This window comes from Pipistrellus hanaki (genome assembly GCF_964339955.1).
Source record: "Pipistrellus hanaki genome assembly, chromosome: 17".
NCBI lineage: Eukaryota > Metazoa > Chordata > Mammalia > Chiroptera > Vespertilionidae > Pipistrellus > Pipistrellus hanaki.
The window spans coordinates 12,061,550-12,086,490 of NC_140519.1; the positions used below are offsets into that span (position 1 = coordinate 12,061,550).

Below are 24,941 nucleotides of genomic sequence, written 5' to 3' on the forward strand. Positions count from 1 at the left end.
ACAGGTAAAAAAAAAAAAAAAAGGAATTGAACAGTATTAAGAGTTCAATAACACGTGTTTGTTCATCATCTTGCCCTCGTTTCACATCAAGTAACGACTCGGTTCCACGATTGAAAAAAAACAAAACAAAAATATTTGGGAAAAAAAATATACATATATACATATGTTTATTTATTTACCATAATTTAAAATGGTAATGACAGGTTTGTACAGGCTAACCTAACTCTCCCCAGGGCCCAGGCCTGGTAATCCTGCCTGTTTCCCCGGGGGTGGGCTTCCCAGAGCCCGGGGTGGCTGAGACCCACCCCGCAGGCTGACTCAGCACCCAGAAGCCCCAAGCGCACCCAGCCGGCCCCGCGGGGCACGGCCGCCCCGGGCCTGAGCCCGCAGGGTCAGACACCCCGGCCTGAGCCACGCGCACCCCTCCCGCCCCACCAGGCTACCCCCCAATTTTATTCCCCAGGGCGAGCCGGCCAGGAGCCCGGGGTGCACAGGCGCCCCGCCGCCACCCCGCGGCGCTAGTCCCGGGGCCGCCGGGGAGAAGCCCTCTCCACCTCCGCCCGTGACCTCGGGACCTTCCGGACGCGGGGTCCCGACCCGGGGCTGACCCGCCCGCGGCTCTCCTGCCAATCAAACACGGCTTTCCGTCGAGCGCCAGCCGGCCAATCAGCGCGCGCGGTGCGCTCTTCGGCTCTTCGGCCCTTCGGCCCTTCGGCTCATCGACCTTCGGCCCTTCGGCCCTTCGGCTCGTCGGAGTTCGTCCCGGCGGGGCCTTCCCGGGCCTTCCTCGGCGCCGAAGCGTAGTTCTTGTTGGTTTACGTTCCCCAGACACTTCCGGGTCCTGCGTCGCCCCGGAAGCCCGCGAGTTCCGGAAGCCGGGCTGCCCAGGTTCTGCTAGGAAAAGCCAAGCTTCCGAGGAAATGTTTCCGAGGAAGTTCGGCGGAGCGGGGCGTGTCGCCGACTCCTAAGGTCAGTGTCCGCCGCCGAGGAGCCGCCGCCCGCCGTGCAGCCCGAGGCCAGCGGGGCGGCCCGCGGCGGCCGGGCCCCGCCTCGTCCTCGGCGCCCTTGGCCGGAGCCCCGGGTCCCTGGCTTCCTGCAAGAAGGCACATCGGAGCGTGATTTGGGGAAAGACGAGAAGCAAATAGGGTCGCACCATTTGGAGGGGGAAGACAGCCAGGTCGCACCCTTTGGAGGTGACTTCCCACCGCCTTCTGCATCTCTGCCCCGAGCTCGGCGGAGCCCCGGGGTCCCTCCCCCTGCCCCGAGAACGGGCCCTGGGCTCCGGCTCCCACACTTCCCTTCCTAGTTGCCTCCTGCAAAGTGTTGCATTTGGTACCAAAAAAGAAAAGAGCATGTGCTGAAATGTCCAACATTGTTAAAAGCCTGTGCACTTAAAAGCAGTTTTCATGTTCTTGTGGAGGAAGAATTCCTGAGAATGGTCCAGGAGAATTACTTGCGATGAGTTTGTTATACTACTTTAATCATTGATTTCTGATATCATTTTTCGTCCAGGGCCTGAAGTTCAAAGTTATTGTTGGTGCCGTTTTTTGTTTTCTGTTTTTTTTTAGGTTCCGTTTTTCAAAAATACAACGTTTTATGATTGAAAGTCGTGTGGGGTTTTGTTTTGTTTTTTGTTTGTTTGGGTTTTTTTGCAGAATAAGACATGGTTGAGCCCTCAGGTCTAACATGGCCTAGCTAGTATTCCATGATTGCCTTGGAAATATGTGTGTGTGGTTTTTTTCTTTTCTTTTTTTTTGTTTTTTTACCGTAATTTAAAACCAGCCCGGAAAGCATGGCTCGGTGGTTGAACAATGACCTATGAACTAGGCCTTGGGGTTTGATTCCTGGCCAGCGCACCTGCCCAGGTTATAGGCTCCAGCCCCGGTGTGAGCCGTGCAGGAGGCAGCTGATCATTGATTCTCTCTCATCATTGATGTTTGTCTCTCCCTGTCCCTTCCTCTCTGAAATCAATACAAATATATTTTTTAAAACAGTAAATAAAAATAAAAGCAATTATGGGGAGACTGAGGCTCCATCCACACCACTGTTTGTAGTCTAGACACCTTCCCGTAATGTGTTTACCTTTAGTTAAACCTGGACAGAATAAACAGGATGGCAGACTTTGCATTTTTCTCTTTCCACTTTATGTTCTCTCTGATCTCACCCATATTATGAATTACTGTATCTAGAAAAATTGAAGTTGTATGTGCTTGGGACAGAAGCAGATTTGAAAGAAGAGTCAAAAGAAATAATTTCTCCTGTTTATTTTTCTTTTAAAAAAGTGTGTGTGTGTGTGGGGGGGCGGGGATAGAAGTAACACAAGCTAGTAAAGAGAATGCTGCACTCAGTCAAGAAAATTGAGTTCCACACCTGACTGACATATTCAGAGCTTGTAATCATCTTTGCAGTAGGAAAGCAGGTACTTTCCATTTGGCGTGCTCGGTGGCTGAACCTTACACATGTTAGCAGTCTTACCCAGCATACACATGTTAGCAGTCTCACCCAGCCTCACACTGCTAGTCAAGTTCTTAGTCCTAGCCTCCCCTTTCTCTCACAGCTTCACATGGCTTTAAAGTTTCTTTCTCTCTTGTCCTCCACAGCAGGGGTCCTCAAACTTTTTAAAGTGGGGGCCAGATCCCGGTCCCTCAGAGAGCTGGAGGGCCGGACTATATGAACTACTAATTCCTACTGTAACACCTTGGCTGCGCTCACTGCCCAAAAAACCTGGCGGGCCGGATCAGACTCCTCTGCGGGCCGCATGTGGCCCGCGGGCCGTAGTTTGAAGACCCCTGCTCCACAGTGTGCAGGTTACTGTATGCCGTACGCACAATCTTTGTTTCTGGACAGAAGTTCCACTCTGAGCCACTGGCTCCCTTTTGATTACCTGGGTTGGGCAGCCTAGAAGCAAATTGGTTGTTCCCTTTATCTCTTCCCTGTGAAACGACAGCCGTTCCTAAACATCATGTTCCTCTGGGTTCCTTCAGCCTGGGAGGGATCTCAGGAGGGGAGCCCTGGCTGCTCCTCCTGCCCCGGGCATGTACTCTGGGCGCCGCGATGCCAGAGCTGTGACTCTATCAGAGCCAGAGGCCAGGAGAGGACCAGTGGCATCCCCGTCCTCCCCACTGTGGGCTGTGACCACTTCTTCCAGCCTCTCCCTCTGCACAGCCAGCCGCCCGCCTCTATGTGTTTACTCTCTGTAGTAGGTTTGCTTTTTATCAGAGCGCCCCCTGCCCCCTTCTTACCTGCCTGTCAGAAAGCTGAAATGAATTTCATCCAGGTGTCTTTTTTCTTCTTCTTCCTGTGAAAACATAAAAACCAAGAGCCCCAGAGCCAGTCTGCTTTGACTATGCCGAACCATTGCCTCCCAGGGTTAGGTGAGTTGGCCTCCCTCTGCTTTGGGCGCAGCCGGTGTTCACAGTCACTAAGTGAATGCTCACGCCTTTTTGTGCAGATGTGCAGTGAGTCTCTGCACAGTGCTCTGACCACATGTGTTAGGGGTAGAGAGAGGGATTGTGAACTAGAGGCAAGCATCCCAGACAGCATGGGTACCTCAGCCATGTTCTGCCATTTCTCTCCCCATTCCCGGGACCTGAGAGAGGAAATGGTGCTCTGAGCTCCGCGGTGTTGAATTTGATCCAAGCTTGCCCAGTGTCCCCACCACTCACTGCCTTTTGTGTGTCCCGTACTTTCTCCAGTGTTCACCAGACATTTACTCGTTGCCTGCTTGGCCTCACGCAGGTGAGTTAATCTCCTCAAGGCTTCATCTTGGTCTTTGTACAATGGAATGAAGATCTTTTCTTTTGTGAAAGTTCAGTGAGGTGAAGCGTGCAGAGAAAACCCTATGTGTCCTCTGGCGCTTGCTCCCGTTACGTTGCAAACATCTCTGTTCCCGTGTGGATAGTTCCACATTCTCTCCAGGGCGTAAAATGTGCAATGGAATGTGTGTTCCAGAAATGTTATGTCATTCCGACATCTCTTCGTAGTAGGCAGTTCGGTCCTAGGCCCTGTTCTACACGCACAGAGTGCTTCAACCTCTGGCTGCTTCCTGTTTCATGAGGCGCGTTGGCCCCTCCTTGGGTTGGCATTTCCCTGGAGTTACAGCCCCATGGGCATGCCCAGTGGTGCCCTCCTGCGGGGCCATGTTCACCTTTTTGGCTGTTCATGTTTTTCAAGCCGCTCACCACTTGTCAGTGCAGTGCATGGGTTCAGAATGTGGCTGAGTTATTTGTAGCTGTGATTTCACACCGGTCAGCTAATCTCTATGCCTCCGTGTCCTTGTTTTAAAACCGGAATAATGAAAACTTTGCTCATAGTGTAAAGATTAAAGGACTCAGCGCCCGTGGCTGCCATAGTCATTGCCAGCCTCAGCCCCCGTCAGCGGCGCGCGTTCACTGCAGCTGTACGCTCATGAGCCGGGGATTTGGTTTTGCTGTTCCTTCCATGAGGAGTGTTTGTCTCGCGTCTTCTGTTCTGATTTCTCCACTCGCGCTAGCCTTTTCCAGACTCGTGTTCAGCATTTCCATTTCTGCAGTCGGAAAGGACTGTTCTTTTACTCTTTTTCTTCCTCTTTTATGGTTTAGTTCCCATAAGGATTCTAGGTAGGTGAAATTTCTGTAGTTGCTGACCTTTTTAACGGTTGAAAAGTGTCCTGTGGTGTAATGACTTGTCCAGGGTCACACAGCCCAAGGGTGGACCTGGGCTGGCCCAGAGAGCTGGTTAGAATCCCCCTTATTCACTCACACATCCACCCTCTGTTTTCACACTGTGCTTTCTCTCCTCGGGACTCAGGAGCATCAACATTCTGAAGAAAAGATCATGAGTGCCATGCTCTTCTCTTAAAAATGTCTTTGTGAAGCTGGCCTCAAAAAGTATTTTGTGTTAGCTTTAGATACTTGTGTAAATATACTGCAAATGAAATAGGTAAGATGCTCAACTCTGTAACACTGATTATGGTCTCGAAGACTATAGTATTTGAGTTGAGTACCTTCTCTCCAAATAAAGAAGGAAAAAAATATATATATATATATTTCCCCTCTGCTAGGACAAAGTACTTATCAATGTTCATTTGTTTGAGAAATTTATAATATTTTGAAGTTTTCCTTCAAATGTATTCTAAAAACATTTTGTTGTGTACCCATTACCACCCCAGAAGTTTTTTAATTTGGATTTCGTTGAGGACTGCCTTTAAGTTAAAAGTGACCTGGAGGACTGGTGTCCATAACAGAATGTTTTCAGTCCTTCGTGTCTCGTCTGCATCCGGACCAGCACGGTTGGGATATCTATAAACTACGGAGACGCGGCTTGTACTTGATGAAAGAGCAACAAAAGAGGAGTGACAAGTCACTTAGCAAGTCTGCGGCCACAGTGGGATTTGAACTTTCTGCCGGTGACTTCTAGGCCTGTTCCCAGTGTCAGGGGTCACGGTGTTCTGATGGCCTCGGCCCTAGCTTTTGCTCTCCCGCTTGTGTTTGAAGTGTGTTCTGGGAATCGGTGTCCTGTTAGATCCCTCTTTGATGCGCATCCCATTTATTAGTATTGATTTCAATACAATGTACAGTAAGTCTATCTGACCACACAAAGGAAATGCTACGGAAGAAGTTCAAAACTTTAAAATCTCCAGTTTAAGAGCTTTATTCATGTAAACTCATAATGCAAAACATTAGTTTAAAATATTTTTAAACACTAAAAGGGGGAAAAAATGAATATTCGCACTCATCCATTTTGATTGCTAGAATCCTTAGGAGAGTGTGGCATACTGAACATTAGGTGACTATTGTGGACCCGGAAAAGGTTGGCCTGGGGGGGAGTGGAGGGGGACAGGGGCCATGGATGGGTTTGATATCTGGGAGGTTACTTGGCAGTCACGTGTTTCTGCTGACAAGAGATTACAGGACTGTAAATTTAAGTGTAGTTTTGTAGGCAGCATGCATTGACAAATATGCCTAATGGTAATACATCTAGCACTGAGTCTTGGAGCAGGTCAATAATAGTGTGTGCGTATTGATAGCAGCAATGTAGGAGATGTTACTAGGTATTATAGCAAAAAAATCCATGTCATCCCCTTAATCATAATTACATTAATATTGACAGGCCCTTGACAATACCCACATTATTATTGATAGATTTCTGTCAATAACATGGTTTTAAATAAAATATATTCATTCATAATTTGTACTCGACTCAATAAAAGCTCTGAAATACATCCTGAAACATTCTTCCCTCTTTAGTGAGATAGGATCGTTTGTGTCGGTTTTAGAATGCAATATAGATGGCAGAGTTTTATTTTAGAGAATGAAAAGCGTAAAAGGAAAGCCTGAGTTATTTAAAGGATAAGGTTATGTATCGCTGCTCTTAGTAAACGAATTTCAGGGCTTTTTTCTGTGAAAGAAAATCAGTGTGACGCCTGGTGATAAAATGCCAGCAGGAGACTTTCCTGATAGTTTTTAGTGCTAGATTATTTTGTTTTAAACATATTTATGTGACAAGTTAATCACACCTAACCCTAGTAGTTGCTGTACTTTTTATCTGGTCTTGACTTTTTTGTCTTGATTTTGCCTTTTTATCTGGTCTTGATTTTCATAGGGTTTTCACATGCCCTACCCTTCACTAAACACTAATATTACTTAGTGCCAAGTATACTTTTAATTATTTTTATATGTCTCTTTGCTTGGTCATAAATGTTTTCCCCTGCATTAGCGTTTTATATTCTTAAATTAGTATAATTTGGGGAGTGGGAAGGAAGGAGTGATAGGATTATGCATTAAAGGAATGAGATTCCATGGCAAAATAAGGAAAAGCATTGCCTGTTTGGGGAAATTCTGGAAAAATAACTGAATGAAATATGATGGTGTTTGTTTCCATTCAAAATGATCCCAACTTTGAAAATAAAAAATTAGCTTTTTTTTTTTTTTTTTTTAAACCAAGTTTGAGCCTACTTGTGAGAGACTAGATAGTAACCTGCAAGAACCAATAAATAACCTGGGTATTGTTGATGTTTACTTAAATTCTTGAACGGAAATAGACCCAGACAGGCCAGTAGCCATCAGTGGAGCAGGGACAGGAGAGTGTGGTTTACCAGGAGAGCAGGGGAAATGTGGCCAGTATTAGTCTGCTGGCCCAGGACAAGGCCGGTCTGACGGAGCCAGGAGATCGGGCCCAGCTCTTCTTTATCGGCACTGAGGCCAGGTTCAGGGAGAAAAAGGGAAAATAGTGTTAAAGTGCAACAGGAGGGGTACGGGAGAAGCTTTCGATAATAAAACTGTTAAATGTTGGCTTGGTGGTTAGTGTGATTAGTCTCCTTTTTGGCAGCCATCAGACTTTTCTGTTTTTACTAAATGTCCTTAAGTATGATTCCCCCAGAAGAAGGGGTTTGAAATAAAAGGCTCCCGAGAAGCCGCTCCCTCTGTCCAGTTTCTCACTAAGCACAGGAACCCGAGGAAAAGATCGCTCCCCTCCCCTCCAGCTCACTCCTTCCACTATGCATTCATTCAACGCGTTCATTGAGCAGCTACTGTGGGCCCATCTTTGAGTTAAATTCTGTAAGATAATGAGATAGTCATCAGCCACAATCCGAAACTGACTGTGATTCCAGTCTTTAAAAATGCATAAATGGGCACAGCTGGCCTCCAGCGCCAGCTACACATTTCATCTGATACTCATCTTGGCGGGAGGGGGGGGGGGGCAATCCTTCCAGTTAAACCTGGGGTGGGATGAAGGGAGGGAGCTGGCAGTGTTGGGCCTAATGTTGACGGGCAGTAAGGTCCGAGCGTTTCAGGAGCACTGTGACAGTCAGAGAGCTGCCCTTGTCTTGCTGACCGCAGGGTGTAGGAGTGTGTTGTAGACACCGTGTTCCATGTACCACACCCCCACATCTCACCGATGACGGCAGAGTTTTACGTGACAGAAACGGAGCTCCGTATCAGGTCACTGTGTAAGCGGTAGGAGCTTTGGGAAATAAGTAGAAGATAAGGCTCTTCCCTTAGCTAGTTTATAGTCAGGCTAGCAGAAGGGTTGTTCACATGACCGAAATCACAGCACCAGTGGCTGAGGGCTCGAGTGGGTGCCACAGACAGCGGCTGTCACAGTGAAGAGACGGCGACAACGGGAATGGGGATAGTTACGAATTTTTTAGAGAATTTTGAAATAGAGTTAGAACTGAAGGGAGATAATTGAGGGCATGGGGGCAGTTGGTAGGGAAGGTAAGTGTCAGGTGCTTGAGAAAGGACAGAGGGGGGACTGCAGGATGGTCCTCCTCCACAGCTCCACTGGGAATGATGGTCACGTGATCACAGGGGTGGAGACAGAATTGGGCCAGGTTGTGTCTGAGAAGTTTGTACTGTATCCCAGGGGTGATTGGAGCTAAGAAAGAGGTGATATAAGTGTGGGGAAATAATTTTGTAGATTTTGGTTTTCTTATGAGGTTTTTAAAATAATGTGTTTTTTTGTGTGTGTGTTGTGTGTTTTTTTAGCTACATAAATGATATAAGTTGATTTGAGAAAATTTGTAAACTACAAAAAAGTGAGAGAAATAATCTTATTCATTGATAATTTTTGAGTGTGTGAAGTTTATTTTTCTGTCTTTGAAATTTGGTGTTTTGCCTGTGGTGCTATCTCTCTCTGTTGTTGCCTGGTTGTCCATTCGCTTGCTGCATCCGGCAGACCTTGGTGGGGTCCTTCAGTGAGCCAGGCGAGTCTTTATCTCTGTACCCCAAGCACCTTGCAGGGAGGGCGAGGATGCAGTGATGCGCATGGATTTGTGCCATCCCTCAATAGAAGGAAGGGAGCGCCTCAGTCAATGCAGTTGAACAGCTTCTCTGGGTACAGGGAGGAGAAATGAGAAGGAACCAGGAATGAGTGGGCAGCTGGCCGGCAGCATTGAGCTGTATGGGTGATAGATACACCAAAGGATTATGAATTGTGCTTTGAAATGGACTAGCCCACAATTCTCAACATCTCCAGGGAACTTGTTAGAAATGCAAATAACTAGGCGCCACGATCTAACAAGTCTTCTTAGTAATTCTCAGAAACGCTCACATTTGAGAACCCCTAGACTAGAACGGAGCCTACACGGCTGCCGTGTGGAAGAGCACGGCATAGGGAGGTGAAAAGCCCGAAGATGTGTGGTATCCGTGAACATGACCAATGAGATGCCACAGGAGCTGAAATAGGAAAATATGAAGATATTACATTTTTACAGAGATCATTAAACGTGTTATAAATGGTCAAAATCTATTTGTCTTGTATAAATCACCGCCTTCCTGGTTTGAGCATTTAATTAGAATTATAATAGACTAGAGGCCTGGTGCACAAAATTTGTGCATGGGGGTGAGGGAGGGACTGTGTCCCTCAGCCCAGCTTGCACCCTCTCCAATCTGGGACCCCTCAAGGAATGTCCAACTGCCCATTTAGGCCCGATCCAGGATCAGGCCTAAATGGACAGTTGGACATCCCTTTCACAATCCAGGACTGCTGGTTCCCAACCACTCTCCTGCCAGCCTGATCAATGCCTAATTGCTCCCCTGCTGGTCTGGTTGCCCCTAACTGCCCTACCCTGCTGTCCTGGTCCTCCCCAACTGCCCTCCTTTGCAGGCCTGTTCTCTCCAAACTGCCCTCCCCTGCAGGCCATCTTGTGGTGGCCATCTTGTGTCCAATGGGGGCAGCCATCTTTGACCACATGGGGCGGCCATCTTGTGTGTTGGAGTGATGGTCAATTTGCATATTACTCTTTTATTAGATAGGATTAATCCAATTAGAGTGTCCCCATGCTCAATGTCCCTGCCCAGGTTTCTTCTCCCAGTCCTCATGACTGCCTCCTAACCTTTTCCACTTGGATGTCTCATAGTGGCCTCGGATCTACAAGACTACATGTGTGTATTATCTTTCCCTTTAACCAATATCTCTGTGTGAGTCTCCCATTTCAGAGACCTGGTCTGATCCCCTCAGTTACTCAAACCAGTGATTCTTGGCTTATTTCTCACGAAATCTTTGAATTCTACCACTTCCGAGCTTTCAGAGGCACCTGTCTCTCTCTGTCCCCATTGATACCTTTCCAATTTTGACCATTAGTTTCTCACCAGATCGTTTTAACAGTCAACTGGTCTTTTTGCCCCAAAGCCATTCTCAGTGTAGCCAGAACACGCTGTGTAAACGCAAATTTTATTCTTTTATTACAACCATTCCATGGCTCCCCATTACCATCTCGATAAACGAGGGCCTAAGGATGAGTCTCATGATTTTCTTCCCAACCTTATTTTTTGTCCTTGGACCTTCGGTCCTTGTCACCTGCTCTTCCCTCGGCCTGGACTATGTGCTTACCTTCCTTTACCGCCTGTCATCACCAACCCTTCAGGTGCACAGGTGGTGCCCCTCCATGAAGCCTTTTCTGCTCATGAGCATAATCCTCATCGCACATCACTTCCCGTGTCTTCTTGTAATTGTTTGGCATTTTACATAGCACACCTTTTTTTTTTATATAATATATATTTTATTGATTTTTTACAGAGAGGAAGGGAGAGGGATAGAGAGTTAGAAACATCCATGAGAGACAAACATTTATCAGCTGCCTCCTGCACACCTCCTACTGGGGATGTGCCTGCAACCAAGTTACATGCCTTTGCCGGAATCACACTTGGGACCTTTCAGTTTACAGGCCGACACTCTATCCTCTGAGCCAAACCGGTTAGGACTACATAGCACTCTCTTACTCCCCCTCCCCCCATCACCCCGTTCCATTACACTCTTCACAGGCATTGAGTCTCTCCCTTTCTTTCGCTAGCTCCCACACTAACTGCAAAGTAGAAGGTGCATAACCATCCCATGTTGAAATAAGTAATCAGCAGCAATCTGGATATGGGCATTTGAAACAGTTTTAAGGGATGGAGATTTGTATTTTCTACCCTTTACCATCCCAGACATTTTTCTGTCCATTGATCCATTTATCTAGTTTTATAGGATGCATGCTGCGTGCCAGGCACTGAACTAGTTGCTAAGATTCAACTGTGATAAGACTCGATGATCTTTGCAATGGGCCTTATCTTCTAGGGGAGGAAATCAACCTTCCAAGTAGTGTATGGTATGTCCAGTACAGAAAGGTCTAGCCGGAGGAAGAGCGAGAGGGGCAGCTCACCCAACTGGGCCGGTCGGGAGGAGGTGAAGCCTCACTCAGTACTTGAGAACTTAGGATGAACTAAAGGATGGGGACGTACTGATCCCAGTGAAGGGAACAGGTAACAAAATGTCCTTTCCTGAGCAGAGAGGGGGCATTTATACTAGACGTCAAAGCACTAGGAAGGCAAGAAGCTGAAGGAGGCTTGTTTGAAGGATCGTGGTGTGGGAATGCACCAGAGGAGTCAGAAGGTAGATGCATGCATTGGATGTGATCCAGGGGAGATGAGCAGTCACCTCAGGGATAGAGAAAGGGATGGACTTGAAAAATGTTTTGAACAAAGAAAGGCCTTGGGAATTAATGAGATTTGTATATGGAGCAGAGAAAACTATGTTCTAACCTCCTCCTTTCTCTCCTTTCTCTCCTGACCAGCATGAGGCAAGGATTTCACAGAACTTGCAGCCAAAATCCCCACTGCCATCAGCTCAGAAGTCTTACCGGAGCTCCAGGAAGGGGGAACCGGTGAGGTCACCCGGAATGTGAGAAGCATTCCTGTCATATTATATCTGGGTTCAGAGGAAAAGAGCACTAAACAGCCTGTTAGTAGTCACGTTTGTTTCCTGTATTGGGCTTCCTGCCCCTCAGTATCTGGGATCCATGGGTAACTCGAAGTCTTCCTCCTGAAAAATGCTCTGATTGTAAAGATATTCCAATTTTAAGACATGCAACTTTATTTTAGGATGTATTTTGCAGTCCTTTTAACTTCTAACAAATTATATTTAACATCTTTTAGTACAAGTCATAAAGTAATAGAATTTGTGAACTGATCTTAGAATACCTTTTTGCATAATAGTTCTCTTTTCCCCCAAAGTGTATGATGCATCGTAATAATGAGATTTCTGCATTCATGTTGCTTTGTGCTAGTATTTATTTTCTGCAGTCATGTGATAGAATAATGAAAACTTACTACAAATCAACAAATGACAAGTGCTGGTAAGGATGTGGAGAAATGGGAACCCTAGTACACTGCTGGTGGGAATGCAGACTGGTGCAGCCATTATGGAAACAGATGGAGTTTCCTCAAAAAATTAAAAATGGAACTGCCATTTGACCCAGTGATCCCACTCCTAGGAATATATCCTAAGAAACCAGAAACACCAATCAGAAAGAATGTATGCACCCCTATGTTCATAGCAGCTCAATTTACAATAGTTAAGATATAGAAACAGCCCAAGTGCTGATCAGTAACTGAGTGGATTAAAAAGCTGTGGTACATTTACACCACGGAATACTATGCAGCAGTAAAAAGGAAGGGATCTCTTAGCCTTTGAGGCATCATGGAGGGACCAAGAGAATATTGTGCTGAGTGAAATAAGTCAGAGAAAGACAAGTATCGCATGATCTCACTTATATGAGGAATCCAATGAACAAAATAAACTGTTGAACAAAATAGATATAGAGACATAGAAGCATGGAACAGACTGTTGAACCTCAGAAGGAAGGGGTGGGGAGGGGGACGAGAAGACGAGCCAAAGAACTTGTGTGCATATGTACATAACCTGTGGACGCAGACAAGAGGTGGTAAAGGGTGGGATGGGTCAGATGGGGTCAATGAGGGGGAAAGGGGGACATATGAAATACTTTCAAGAATAAAGATTTTTAAAAAATAAAAATAAACCAGTAGAAGTGCTGGGCATTACACTGAGGCCATGACTTAACCATTCATTACAGTGTTCCACATAATTCATTGTATTTATTAAGTGCATATATTTCTCCACTAGCCATGCTATTATTCAGCCTCTTACTTAGCTATTATTGCTAAAACCTGATATTCCCTTGATGAGAAGGGCAAGAAACGAAAAAGAAAAAAAAGAAAAGAAAAAAAAAAAACACAGGAAAGAAAGGAGGGAGGAGAGCATGCGAGGAGGAAGAGGAAGGAGTCCCCAGTAAGAGGTGACTGCTCAGAGTGCCGTTGGGACACAATGCAGAGGTGTGTCCTGTCTTGTGTGTCCCGTTTCCCAGGCATTGGCTGCGGAGATGGGACAGGCTGTGTCTGATGATGTCTCCTAATCGTGCTTTCTCCTAGAGCTCTTGGGAGGAGGCATGGCTTCCGGAGAGGAGAAAGCACAGAGCACACACAGGGTGCTGAGGATCAGCCAGTTGGACGCACTTGAACTGAACAAGGCCCTGGAGCAGCTGGTGTGGTCCCAGGTCACTCAGTGCTTCCACGGCTTCCAGCCGGGGCTGCTGGCCCGCTTTGAACCCGAGCTGAAAGCCCTCCTGTGGCTTTTCCTGTGGCGCTTCACCGTTTACTCCAAGAACGCCACCGTGGGCCAGTCGGTCTTAAATATTCAGTACAAAAACGACTTCTCCACGAGTCAGCGGTACCAGCCCCCGAGCAAGAACCAGAAGCTCTGGTACGCCGCCTGCACCATCGGCGGGAAGTGGCTGGAGGAGCGCTGCTACGATCTTTTCCGAAGCCATCACTTAGCCTCCTTCGGGAGAGCCAAGCAGTGTCTGAACTTTGTGGTGGGCCTCGTGCAGCTCGGGGGCCTGCTTAACTTCCTGATCTTCCTCCAGAAGGGCAAGTTTGCAACTCTGACGGAACGCCTGCTCGGCATCCGCTCCGTGTTCTGCAAGCCCCAGCACGCGCGGGAGGTGGGCTTCGAGTACATGAACAGGGAGCTCCTCTGGCACGGCTTCGCCGAGCTTCTCATCTTCCTCCTGCCGCTCATCAACACGCAGAAGCTGAAGGCCAAGTTATCTTCCTGGTGCATCCCCCTCGCCGGCGCCCCGCACAGCGACAGCGCCCTGGCCAGCAGCGGCAAGCAGTGCTCCCTGTGCGGCGAGTGGCCCACCATGCCCCACACCATCGGCTGCGAGCACATCTTCTGCTACTACTGCGTGAAGAGCAGCTTCCTGTTCGACATGTTCTTCACCTGCCCCAAGTGTGGCACCGAGGTCCACAGCGTGCAGCCGCTGAAGTCGGGGATCGAGGTGTCGGAAGCGAATGCGCTTTAGAAACTGAAAACCGTTGTCTCTGCAGAGAACCGTGTTGTGTTGACATCCTCGGGATCAGTCACCCTGAGCACACCCTGCAGGTGTCTTTTATGAGAACATGTGCTGCTCAGCCGCTGAGTTCTGTTCCTCGCCAGACCCGACTAAAATCTCATCACCGGGATCCATGGGTTTCTAAGTGTATTATGTAACTGCGAATGTGTTCTTCTTTTCAATGATTGCATTCGGTGTTTAAGGTCAGGAGCAATGGGCAGTTTTTGTCTGATGCGTACCAACAATGTTCCTTCACTTTGTACTTCCTAGAACAAGGTTAGACTCTAAAAATAAAAAGTGTTGGAGCCTGGGATGAGCATGCTTTTATTTCCAGAGATAATCTGACACTGATAAGACCATGGTGTTTTGGATTTTTTAAAACGTATTTTTATTGATTTTAGAGAGGAAGGGAGAGAGGGAGAGAGAGAATCACTGATCAGCTACCTCCTTCACGTCCCCAGCTGGGGAGTCAGCCTGGGGATGTGCCCTGACCAGGAATTGAACCATGGCCTCCTGGTTCATAGGGTGACATTCAACCATGCCAGCCAGTTCAACCCTGTTGTTTTAAATTTTCTGATCTGGTAGCCCACTTCTAATTATAGGCTTTTCTCTGAAGCCAGTTTTTAAGGGGTTCAGTGGGCTCTGTTCTCAGGCAGAATGGAGGCCCCCAAAAGCTGAAGACATGTCCTGCGAGCTCCCTGGCCCCACTGGAATAAGAGCTCCTTGCTGGCCACTCAGCAAAGCAGGGAGGTCACTGCAATGGGCCATCCTGGGATTGTGTTCATACTCCTACCCCGAATGGAAAATCCTTCCTGTTACTCAATGTGGGTGACATCCCTCACGTAAACCACGTGATCCTGAAGTAGGAGGGGAGGCAGGTCACCACGGGCACGGGGGTGCTGGTTCAGGAATGATGGGTGACGGGCAGGTAGGCATAATATAAGTCCCTCCTGTATTTTTCAATTTTCTACAATAAGCATGTCATACTTTTTTTTTTTTTAATAAATTTTTATTGTTCATATTATTTACAAATGTTCCTTCCAGCTCCCCGCCCCCCCTTTGCTCTCCTCCACCAGGTTCCCATCCCACCCTCTGCCCTTTCCTCACCCCCCATTGTCCTCATCCATAGGTGCACAGTTTATGTTCAGTCTCTTTCCACACCCCCCTCTCCCCTTTTCCCCAAGAATCGTCAGTTCACTCCCCTTCCATACCTCTGATTCTATTATATTCACCAGGTAATATTGTTCATCAGATTTTTTTTTTTAATTTCCTTGGTTTTTAGATTCACTTGTTGATAGTTACGTATTTGTTGTTCATAATTTTTATCTTTATTTACTTTCTCTTCCCAAAGAACCCCCTTCAGCAATTCATATAATTCTGGTTTGGCGGTGATGAACTCCTTTAGCTTTTTTTTTATTAGTGAAGTTCTTTATCTGACCTTCGATTCTGAGTGATAGCTTTGCTGGGTAGATTATCTTTGGCTGTAGGTTCTTACTATTCATCACCTTGAATATTTCTTGCCATTCCCGTCTGGCCTGCATGGTTTCTGTTGATAAATCAGCTGACAATCGTATAGGTGCTCCTTTGTAACTACCTGCTTTGCTCTTGCTGCTTTTAATATTCTCTCTTTGTCTTTTGCTCTTGGAATTTTAATTATGATTTGTCTGGTGTGGTCCTCTTTGGATTCCTTTTGTTTGGAGTTCTGTGCGCTTCCTAGACTTGTAAGTCTAATTCTTTCACCAGGTAGGGGAAGTTTTCTGTCACTTTTTCTTTCAGTATGTTTTCGATATCTTGCTCTCTCTCATCTTCTGGGATCCCCATAATTCTGATGTTGGTTTGCTTGAAGTTGTCCCAGAGGTTTCTTACATTATCTTCAATTTTCTGGATTCTCTTGTCTTCTTGCTTCTGCAGAGGAGTGTCTTCTGGCTCTTTATGTTCCAAATCTTTGACTTGATTCTTGAGATCTTCCATTCTGTTTTTAGGACTCTGTATAATATTTTTTATTTCAGACAATGTATTCTTTATTTCTTGTTGATCCCTTATCATTTCTCGTTGATTCCTTATTAATTCTAGTTGATCCCTTTTCATATCCTCATAGGTTATATCGACCTTTTCTAGGAAATTCTTGAAAAACCTTATAAGCGTAGATTTGAACTCCATATCTAGTCGCTTTTTTCCTCCATTTCTTTCGTTTATGATCTATTTCATTGTCGCATTTTCGCAGCTTCCCTGATGGGGCGGAGTTTCAGGGTGGAGCCTACAGCCTTGGCTTCCATCAGCCCCGCCCTATGGGGCTCCTGAGTCTCAGGGTCCTTCAGTACTCGCTGCAAGCACCTCTGAAAGGTACCCTCGATTTTCGCCTGTTACCAAACAGTCTAGGCTCTCCCCCAATGAGCCTGGAACTGGGGTTCAGTTCAGTTGGAAGTGGGAATGGAGGTGGCGTTCAGAGCAGTCTAGAGCCCCAGTCTCCTTCCCGCCAGGGCAGTTCTGCGGCACAGACAACCGTCCCTTCTCTGTGCGCAATGTGCGCGCCTCTGGGACCTCCTTTTGCCGCTCCCCCTGGGTGCCGCCTTATAGCCCAGCTCCCTATGGATGAGCCTGGGTCCCCAGGGTCTGGCCTAGAACTGGTGTTCAGGGCAGTCGGAACTGGGTCCCAGCACAGTCAGAGCTTTTATCTCCTTCCCACTAGGGAATGCCAGCCGGGCAATCAGCCGCCCCACCCTCCTCTCTGGCTCCGTCCTCTCTGCTTGCCGCGTGTCTCCGTACCTTAGGCTTTTACAGCTCCTCCGCGCTTCCTTCTGGTTTTCTCTTTGCTTCTCGTTGTAGAATTTCCAGTCAGTCGACTTTCCTGTAGTTCTGGGTAATGTCCATTTTATATTTTAGTTGTATTTTATTGAAATTGTGTGCGGCTGCGGCTAGGTGTTTACCTGTGCAGCCATCTTGGATTCTCCTCGCATGTCATACTTTTTAATTACATCAAAACAAGTTATTTCTTTAAAATCTGATGGCCAGTATTGTTTCAGTTAAATCCGAAGAGAAAACATCTGCATAGCTAGGAAACTGACTTTTACAAATGTGAATTTAGGTCATAGAAGGCCCTATAAACCCTAGGGTTCCTATTTGTGTGCTATAATAAATAGAGCCTGCCTTTATGGCCACCCACAGCTGTTGAGAAAGTCTGAATTATTTCATACATTTTAAGTTAGATGCTAAGTCTGACTCCATATAATATAGGACTTTTTTTAACCACTTAGAAGTATTTAGGCAACAAAAAGGTAGAAAGTCCCCACTCCCTCTTCCAGAAACACTTGTATGTGTAAGTAAATGTACAGCGTTTGTAACTGGGGTTTGGTTACCTTAAAATACCTAGGACTGGTACACCAGAGCAAGACAATCGACATGAACACGTTATGTTATCAATTTGCCTAAGCCTATAAGATGACAATATTCCCTCGACTAAGAGCCAAGACACAGGGCCTGACCAGGATTTTGTATGCCTTCCAGATGTGGACACAGAAATGCTGACATTTCTGAGTATTTTTATGGTTCAGTTTTGCCAATAAGACATAATGCAAACTTGAACTTCAGCGGAGACTTTATCTAAATGGTCATAAATCTGCATTTGTGGAGCCAGAGGCTTTCCTGTTCTGAGAGGTGTCCGGGAGGGGCTCCCGCTTACACACATCTCACTTCGCGTTCAGGAGTGGTGAGCATCCTCTCCTGAAAGCCTCTCTTCCTACATCCCCACCGATCTGTCAGAATTCCCTTTTAGTCACCAAAAATTATAAGACAACACACTATGCTCAATTGCCTTAAAAAGGCTTAGTTCCAGACCAAATGCAAAGGGCAAATAAATCCTTTTAGAGCACAAACCCCCGTCCAATATTGCACGCATTATTACTTAATGCCACATCTCAAACCTACTAGAATCTGCCTTAGTCTCAACCAGATGACTGTCTTGCAAAATAGACTGAAGCTGTGTGTGTGTGAAGCTGTGTGTGTGTGTGTACAGCCAAAAACAGTAACTGCCACAATATTTGAAGATGACAAGAGGGCCCTGCCAGTGTGGCTCAGTGGGTGAGCATCGACCCATGCACCAAGAGGTCACCAGTTCGATTCCCGATCAAGGCACATGCCTGGGTTGTGGGCTGGGTTCCCAGTAGGGGGCATGCAGGAGGTAGCTGATCGATGTTGATTCTCTCTCAATGTTTCTATCTCCACTTTTAAAAATATTTTTTTTTATTGAGTTCAGAGAGGAAGTGAGAGGGAATGAGAAAAACATCAATGATGAGAGAGAATCATTGATTGGCTGCCTTCTGCACAACCCCTACTGGGGATCAAGCCCACAACCCAGGCATGTGCCCTGACCTGGAATGGAGCTGTAACCTGGTTCACAGGTTGACGCTCAACCACTGAGCCATGCCAGCTGGGTCTATCTCCATTTTTTTTTTTTAAAGAAGGGTGATTACCTTAAAACAAACAAACATACAAGAGGGTTTGGGGTTTGATTAGGAAGGCCTCGCAAATAAATGAGCAGAGCAGCCAGTGGAATTGTGGGAACACTTCCCCATGCATTTCTGTAATGGTGCAGCAAGGCCAGCAGCCCCAGTTTGCAGTGTATCTCAGAGTGCTGTTTTTAATTTAAAACGTTCTGTGGCGTTCTTGCTTTGAGGGAAAACACAGTTGGAATTCAGGAGCACAATAAGAGAATTAATAACTTTTCTTTGAAAATACATGCAATTTTGGAGCTGTCAATTTCAGCTATGTCCCTTTAAATACTTTTTCCTCTAGAATCCAACTGGGTAGATGAGATTTTTTTTTTTTTTTAATTCCATTATAGAAGTAATAGCCCTGTTTTGGTGTTTTGTAAGCAGATAATATTCTGCTAGTGTCTGTCTTTGCAGTAATGCATGGCTCTGAATTCTGAATTCTATTATTTTACATCTCGAGCAGCTTAAAGTGTATTTTTTATAAACAGCGAACTTCACCTCATAAAAATTCATTACATAAGGGTATAAACAAGTGCTTTTCTTTCTAGTCATTGGCGGTAAGTGATTCATCAGTTTTCCACAGAAAACCAATTTCATTGCCGATGTTCTATAATTTCCAATCTCCCGGAATTGTGGAACCATAACACACAATCCCAATTCAAGGAAGGGAAAGATTTCTTTTCTTTTTAAGGCCTGTGCTTTGTCTCCTTAATAGGATTGAATATCATTTGCTGTCTCATCAATTTTATTTTAAAAAATTAAGCGATCAGTCTCTTTTCCTTACCTGCATCTGTTGTTTCCACAAGTGGATGCATAGCTGGTAGAAAACTCCAAACCCCATGCTACTTGATGCCTAAAAACAATGAACATTCACTCCTTTCTCCCATTCAAACTAGAAATATTAAGAAAAGAATTTTCCCAAGGCGAAATCCTTCCTTTTTACTGTTTACTTTCAATCTTTTCATCCCCATGGTGAAGGAGGAGTGTAGGGGGCTGTGGAAATCAGGAACTGTTCACCACCTATGACCCGGGACCTCCTGGGAGTGATCCCTGGGAGAATTACCCCACCAGCACTTGAGCTTGGTTTTGTCCAGTGTTTCCAAGTTGGCTGATGGAAAATGGGCATTCCAGTATAAAATATGGAGTTAAATCCGGCTAGCATGGCTCAATGGTTGAGCATTAAACTGTGAACCAGGTGGTCAGGGTTGGATTCCTGATCAGGACACATGCCCAGGTTTCACTCACAATCCCCAGTAGGGGGCGTGCAGAAGGCAGCCAATCAAAGGTTCTTTCTCATCATTGATGTTTCTGTCCTTCTCTCTGTCTTCCTTTTTCTCAATAAAAACATATTTGAGTTAAGCCCTGGCTGTTTTTGCCCAGTAGATAGAGCATCGGTCTACGGACTGAAGGGTCCCAGGTTTGATTCCAGTCAAGGATATGTGCCTGGTTTACAGGCTTGATTCCCAGTGTGTGTGTGTGTGTGTGTGTGTGTGTGTGTGTGTGTGTGTGTGTGTGTAGGGAGAGGGGGGGAGGTGAGGGGGGGTGGTGGTGGGGGGTGGAGCCTGTAGAAGGCAGCCATCAATGATTCTCCCTCATCATTGATGTTTCTCCCTCTCTGAAATCAATACAAAAATATATTTTTTAAAAAATATGGAGTTACTGCCAAAACTGGTTTGGCTCAGTGGATAGAGCTTCGGCCTACGAACTGAAGGGTCCCAGATTGGATTCTGGTCAAGGGCATGTACCTTGGTTGCAGACACATCCCCAGTAGGGGGTGTGCAAGAGGCAGCTAATCAATGTTTCTCTGTCATCGATGTTTCTGACTCTATCCCTCTCTCTTCCTCTCTGTAAAAAAATCAATAAAATATATTTACTAGTAAGAGGGAAGAAATTCCTGCAGATACAGTGATGGTCTAAGGCCATCTGCGATAAATGAAAATTTCTCAGAAATGCCAACAAGGAAAAGGTTAAACATCTAAAAGCCTTAGGAAGTTAAGTCCAGTCTTTTTCAAAACACCTTCATATTTGGGTTAAGAGGTTGAATCAAAAGTACGATAATTGAATTTACTAACAAAGTTATGTGGTATCGCAAGGGTGAAGTGATAGACTCTCAAGATCATTTGAACGTAAAGCTGGTCCTTATTCACCCCTCCGCCGGCCACTGCTCTGGTTACCCACATATTTCCTCTAATGAGTTACATAAGGAAGGTCTGTGGCCTTGTCTCTGCAGAGCCATTCTTATGCAGAGGCCCCGGGGCTGTTTTGAGAAATATGAATATCTGCCCCCTGCGTCTGCCATGGTGCCTGGAATTCCATCCTCAGTGGAGAGTAGCCTGCCCCTCAGGGCGCAGTATTGGCTCTGCCCCGTGAAATCGCATGGGATGTGAGGTCACCTCTGGTGGGTTTCCTGCTGGCAGCAGCCAAAGGAAGGGGAGAGTTGGCCCCTGGAGATACACCCCTGAACTCTGGAGCCACCAATGAAAACCTAGTCCATGCCCCCATCCTCCGCACTCCCCAATTACTGCCCATGGCCTCGTGCTCACTTTCCTTCAAGGACATTTCAAACTGGCTTCTCCTTTATGCAAATGGAAATGTAAAGTCCTAGGAACCAGTGAACACAGCCTCCCTGTCCATTCATTTCGGACAGCTCTCGAACACTTTCTTCAGAATGTGGACGCCTAGCAATCCAAAGATAAATAAGAGATCAGACTCCCCCAAAGGAGAAGGTGCGAGAGCAAATGGACAAATGCCCAGAGAATCGACAAGTGAGTCCTGTGTTCCGTGTGGGAACCCTGCCTGGGAAGGTGGCCTTTGAGTTGTCTCGATAGCTCTGTAGGACATTAAATGAGGGAGGGAAACGCCCTTAAGATTTCACACATGAGCCCTCAACACCCAAGTTCAGGTGAATCGTCATTCAACAGATGACCATGAAAGACTTATAGAGTGTCAGACACTGTACTGGGCAAGCACTGAGTGTGAAAACACATAAACCAGAAGGTGCGTTTTCTGCCGGAACAGAGCTCACAGCTTTCCTGAAAACTAGTTGTCACTCTGGAAAACAGGGTTCAGGCCGAACAACGGTTTGTGCATAAGCCAGGCAAAGACGGGTGAGAACATACAGCGTATTTGGAGGAGGAAGTGTGGTTGGTCATCTTGAGTAGAGATCCACAATTTCCAGAGCCAACAGGGAGGGGCTCCTGGTAAGAAATGGGGCAGCAAAACCAGCCATAAGACTGGTGAAAGGTGACTGATGGAATGACAAAGCATGGCTGAAACCAACCCCACATCCTTAGCTCTACTCCGTGGCTAGTACTCTGCTGGAATATTTTATTCAGTGAGAAAAAACATTATATAAACCATAATTTATAAAAAAAATAAAATAAAATAAAAAAAGTCAACTGAGTAATCTGCCTAAGGTTACATTGCAAGTGTAAGACTCAGATCTTTCTGGCTCAACATTCACCTTTTTACAAGATCACAAAACCTTTCCATTTTATTTCACAATTTCTCCCAGAGGTGCATTGTTCATCTGGCTTGCCCATACCCTCTGCATTGATCTCGACAAAAATCAGAAGGTATCAGGGGGAAAAATTACTCAGATGGAAATTCCAGGTAGAGTATTGCCCATAATAGAGCAGACAGTGGTTAGAATGTCCTATTTGAGTAGCTGTATGTACAATCACTAAGAAATAGGGGAGGTACGATGTATTCTGCAGATACTTGGATGCTTGAGAGGAAAAGTCTACGTCCAGAATTTCTTTTGACCCAAGAAATGGAGATGACTCAGGAAGGGGAGGGGTTATAATTGTTTTCTCAGAACTGAACAATATGCCTGGGTCCATGGTGGTACTCAATAATTATTAGTTGAATGAATGGAAGATTGAATGACAAGGAAAGGTAAAACATCAGAGATGCTATTTTAACCTACATGTTGTTTAAGTTATTTCCCTCTGGTGCTATTTTTAGTAATTATACCAAGTATTGGGAGTACAAGAAAATGAGCACCTTCTGATATGACTGTCTTGGAGAACAAATTTATTATATGTATCAGAAGCTTTAAAATATTAAGTTTTTCCCTGCTTTCCCCTTCCTCCTGTCTCCGCCTCCTTCCAATCAAATTCCCCAAAAATTACTTAACTTTTACAAGAAAGTATAATTCTATAATTCAATACTACTGGTGTGTGGAGAGATTTATTTACCAGGATATTCACCCATATTTACAATAGTAAAAATCGGCAATGTGAATATTCATTATTGATGAGGCTCAATAATGATATATTTCAGTAAAGAATTTGCCAGTATTAGTGAAGAACCATAAGTAACTTACAGCTTTGACCCAAGAATTTCACTTCTCCAAATCTATCCTAGGAAAGCAGTCCACAATGCGGACAATGACTTTTGGGCAAGTATGTGCATCACAAGGTTATAAGGTAGTCCCAGGATTCATATATATATATTAGAGGAATCTACGGAATCAACTTTAGAGATGTGTAAGTTGACTCGCCTGAGGCCAAAAGAGGAGGGAGAGGATTTATGCCCTGGAGCCAGGTCAGGGGTGATGGAGGGAATGGCACAGTGCCCTGCCTTGTGTCTCCTGGAGACCCGGGGAGCCGATGCTGCCATTCCAATGTGAGGGCCAGCAGGCTGGAGAATTCCCTGGTGCTCAGGGCAGCCTGCTCTTTTTGTCCTATTCAGGCCTTCAGCTGATCCGATGAGAACCACTGCTACTCAAAGTCCACTGGTTTAAATGTTCATGTCATCAAAAACACTCGCATAGAAGCACCAGAATAATACTTGACCAAATGCCTGGTCTCCCCATAGTGCCAGTCCAGCTGACACATAAAATTAACCAACACATCCTGTGACGGAGGGGCTGCCAGAATAAGGCAAAGGAAATGGTCTCAGGAAGTTCCCTGTTAGACATTGGTGTGTGTAGCACTGTCCTGGGACCGGAGGGAGTAACCCTGGCCAGAGTGCAGCAGAGGCTTTCTTCTCATCTTTAAGGGAAAAGGCCTTGGTTGTTGCGCGAGTACTTACCGAGTCAGCACCAGCTCGATGCCTCAAGCATCGCAGCTCTGGGAACTGGTAAGCAAGGCCCCATCTGCAAGTGGCAATTGGTTATGCAGCAGTAGGTAACTCATACAATACCTTACGCCAGTGATCTTGGTTTTGGCCTATACACATGCCAATGACAATTACCAGCAAAAGATTGCCACGTAAGACTGAGGAAATACTATTTTGAGTTTTCTTCTGCATGTTGACCTAAAGTACTTTGAATGAAGTATAGTGTCCTAAATTTAATAAATAGTTGGGTGTACCAGAAAAATGCCCATTTCTGGTCACTTAGGAAAGCCACTTAAATTGAAACATGGTTTTGATTCATTCGTTAGTTGCAACAAGCCAACAATGACTGATGGGAAAATAGGCATGGGGTGGTTGTTATTGCTGCTCCTGTTTTCATTTTAAGTGCCTGCCCCACAGTAGGCCTTCTATGAATGGATCTCCCATAAGTTAAACGAGAATCCATTTGTTTTTACTGATAAGGTCTAAGTTTCGCCAGGTTCATGGGTTTACTGCAGGACTGATCTTCCAAATGTTTAGTTTCCTCTATCTGTAATAATTCTAATGACAAGGCTCTCATTAGGAACGGGTTTTGCTATAGGAGAAGGCTTGCGCCAACGTTCTACTTCGCTAAGAACATTAATTCTTAGACACTGTGATCTGTTAGAACCTGTTTCTAATCTCCAGGGAGGGTCATGAATTGGAAGGTAGAATGTGTTCCAAGATGTTCAGCAGCCTTCTGAACCAGGAAACTAGATTTTATCTTCCTGGCCTTCTGTTGACTCTTTGAAGAGACAGAAGCAAGGTTGCCTATATGACTAACCTGCTGGCTCAGGTTTCTCTTTGTCCTTCTGTAAGCAGTTTGCTTTTTGCACTTCCGTTCTACATTCTCCCTTACTGAAGAATTTGAAAACGAAGTGGAATTTTAATCAACTTACTTTTTTTTTTCATAAAAAGTTTATTTTTCTTAAATTAGTTGGCTGATGACTAATGACATTAAATGCACATAAGATCTTTGATATTTATTCTTAAATATCAGTTAAATATACATAACCAAACCTGTACAGGTATTTACAGTCAGGTCATACTGAAGACCTTCATTTTGAAATAAAATTGATATCCTAGTACTAAAGTACACTACATCAAAGCCATTGAATTCAGAAATATAAACAAACACTAGCTATCCAATTACATCTGGTAGAAAATCTGGAGAATGCAGACTCATAATTTAGCCA

General features: G+C 45.5%; 1 protein-coding gene across 5 annotated transcripts; it reads left to right on the forward strand.

Moving 5' to 3' along the window:
• The first annotated feature begins 678 nt into the window (after window positions 1-678).
• Window positions 679-14,466, forward strand: PEX2 (peroxisomal biogenesis factor 2). Of its 5 annotated transcripts, none has more exons than XM_084864896.1 (3): window positions 679-969; window positions 11,537-11,643; window positions 13,191-14,466. In XM_084864896.1, the coding sequence occupies exon 3, from the start codon at window positions 13,208-13,210 to the stop codon at window positions 14,123-14,125; it is 918 nt and encodes a 305-aa protein (XP_084721022.1). In that variant the 5' UTR covers window positions 679-969; window positions 11,537-11,643; window positions 13,191-13,207; the 3' UTR covers window positions 14,126-14,466. The 5 variants fall into 5 exon arrangements, with proteins under 5 accessions (XP_084721022.1, XP_084721020.1, XP_084721021.1 ...); XM_084864894.1 differs by having other exon boundaries at window positions 683-969; window positions 11,537-11,626; XM_084864895.1 differs by lacking the exon at window positions 679-969 and having other exon boundaries at window positions 11,526-11,643.
• Window positions 14,467-24,941: the final 10,475 nt, after the last annotated feature.

What these genes read in the sequence shown, in the direction of transcription:
- PEX2 (XM_084864896.1), top strand. Translation starts at nt 13,208, where the DNA reads ATGGCTTCCGGAGAGGAGAAAGCACAGAGCACACACAGGGTGCTGAGG.